Source organism: Cricetulus griseus, chromosome 4 (assembly GCF_003668045.3).
Source record: "Cricetulus griseus strain 17A/GY chromosome 4, alternate assembly CriGri-PICRH-1.0, whole genome shotgun sequence".
In the NCBI taxonomy this organism is placed as follows: Eukaryota; Metazoa; Chordata; class Mammalia; order Rodentia; family Cricetidae; genus Cricetulus; species Cricetulus griseus.
In genome coordinates, this window is record NC_048597.1 from 230914362 (window position 1) to 230916938 (window position 2577).

Below are 2577 nucleotides of genomic sequence, written 5' to 3' on the forward strand. Positions count from 1 at the left end.
CTGGACAGGGAAAAATGAAAAAGGAAATTGCATTTGTGGCAGCTTCCTTTTGAATATTCCAGGTAACATCCAAATAAGGAAGAGGCCTTTCTTTCCTAGTGAGTGTTCTTGTCTCCCAGTGTGAGACCTATAAGCTATCAGTGAATCTGGGGCCAAATCTCTGTGCACCTAGCAAGCAGGAAAGATTTTGGAAGACAGTCTGTCCAAACCATCCTCAGAGAAATAAGTTAGATGACCAACCCAACTTATTCATGTCCTCACACTTGTCCCTGCCTCTTAGCTAGGAGAGGGTTAGTGGGCCTCTCTTTGAGTAAGCAGAATATGGATTTGCTGTCCTTCATGAGATTTCTGCCTTGCCGGCTTTTCTTTCTTTTCTGCTGGACTCAGTAGTCTGTAGGAAAGCAGGCACTGGTACTCCATTTCCTGGTCTAAAAATAAGTTGTTTTAGAAAATTGTCTTCCCATATCCCCTAGCTCATCCTCTCTTTAGAGAAAAAGAAGCTGTTGGAATATCATTGCTTACCTTGGCACTACTAAAAGCTAGAGAAAAGGAGAGTCATCAAGGAAAATGCTACCTAAAATCGTACTTAATTCAGTCTCAGTAATCATAATAGCAACAGCTAAATCGTCAATAGCTAAATTTAAGGTGACTATATTTAAATTACTGACACAAGGAACACACACACACACACATATATATATATATAGAGAGAGAGGGGGGGAACTAAAACCCTATCAAACTTTTATACTTACTTATTAGAGAATTTCAGATAAATTATTGTTTCAATAAGCTTTAGTTTCTCCATTAAGTAGTTTGGGCATGTTCACCAAAGGGCCTAAGAGAGGTGGTTATTATGACTAGTACCATAAACGTTTTGCAATTTATATGAAGATAATGATTCTGAAAGTCATAATATATAAAATAAAAATTCTAAAATGTGTTAAGACATGCAGTAGTAATAATTACATTTATGAATGGATCATTATCATCATCATTATTATTCTTTTCATTCCTCAGTTCAAAAATTTGAATTTCCTCCTTTAATTACTTTCAGAGATTAACATTCCATTCTTTACCACCAGCCACAGCATTTCTGTTTCTTTTTTTATCATGAATCATGATGACTTTGAGAACTGCAGTTTTGCCTCCTGACCCTTACTCTGAGCATTTCAGATATATCTTTTGAAATGTGTACTAAGCAAATTCTAACTTCAATGAATAATCAACTGGTATGTTTCACACAGTTATTGTTTTTTATTTTTTTTCTATTACAGAGACAAGTGGAATGGCATTCTACATAGATGAAACCAAGACTGTGGTTGAAAGCTTTGGGACGACACCCTATGAATATGAATGGGCAACACCCTGTGAAAAAGTCAGCATCAAAGAGCTGGGGTCATGGCTCCTGCCTCCACTGTACTCCCTGGTGTTCATCATTGGCCTCCTGGGCAACATGGTGGTTGTGTTGATCCTCATAAAGTACAGGAAGCTCCAAATTATGACTAATATCTACCTGCTCAACTTGGCAATTTCTGACCTGCTCTTTCTCTTCACCGTTCCATTCTGGATTCACTATGTTATGTGGAATGAATGGGGTTTTGGCCATCACATGTGTAAACTAGTCATTGGGTTTTATTACCTTGCCTTGTACAGTGAGATCTTTTTCATCATCCTGCTGACAATTGACAGGTACCTGGCCATTGTCCATGCTGTGTTTGCTCTTAGAGCACGGACCGTGACTTTTGCTACCATCACCAGTATCATCACTTGGGGACTGGCAGGGTTGGCAGCATTCCCTGAATTTATCTTCCATGAGTCCCAAGACATCTTTGGAGAGAATTTCTGTGGTCCTCATTACCCAGAGGGTAAAGAAGACAGCTGGAAGCGTTTCCATGCTCTGAGAATGAATATCTTTGGTCTAGCTCTCCCTCTACTCATTATGGTTATCTGCTACTCAGGAATCATTAAAACTCTGCTGAGATGCCCCAATAAAAAAAAGCACAAGGCCATTCGACTTATTTTTGTTGTCATGATAGTCTTTTTTATTTTTTGGACCCCGTACAACCTGGTTCTCCTTCTCTCTGCTTTTCACAGCACATTTTTGGAGAACAGCTGTCAACAGAGCAAACACCTGGACCTGGCCATGCAGGTGACTGAGGTGATTGCCTACACTCACTGCTGTATCAACCCAATCATCTATGCCTTTGTTGGAGAGAGGTTCCGGAAACACCTTCGGCTCTTTTTCCATAGACATGTGGCAGTCTACCTGGGGAAATATATTCCATTCCTTCCTGGTGAGAAAATGGAAAGAACCAGTTCTGTCTCCCCATCAACTGGGGAGCAAGAAATCTCTGTAGTCTTTTAGTTGGGCAGAGAAAATTTATCCATATTATACAAAATGGAAGATGAAGCAAACACATAAAGTCAGTCACAATGACCCCTAGGCCATTCATTGTACTTTCCATGCAGTACTGATGGATCTCAAAGACCTTAAAACACACATAGTGTCTTCAGTATATTTTCATGTACCCTGTTGTCATTAGCAGAGGTCATCTGCTGACCAGTTGACAATTCATG

The 2577-nt window shown here is 39.7% G+C and overlaps 1 protein-coding gene across 1 annotated transcript; it reads left to right on the forward strand.

Annotated features, from left to right (window-relative positions):
• The first annotated feature begins 1285 nt into the window (after positions 1-1285).
• Ccr3 (C-C motif chemokine receptor 3) lies at positions 1286-2365 on the forward strand. The gene has a single exon (XM_035444770.1). It carries the CDS (start codon positions 1286-1288, stop codon positions 2363-2365), a length of 1080 nt encoding a protein of 359 aa, XP_035300661.1.
• The last annotated feature ends 212 nt before the right edge of the window (positions 2366-2577 follow it).

Excerpts from the sequence above, each read along its gene's own strand:
- Ccr3 (XM_035444770.1), top strand. The coding sequence starts at position 1,286 with ATGGCATTCTACATAGATGAAACCAAGACTGTGGTTGAAAGCTTTGGG.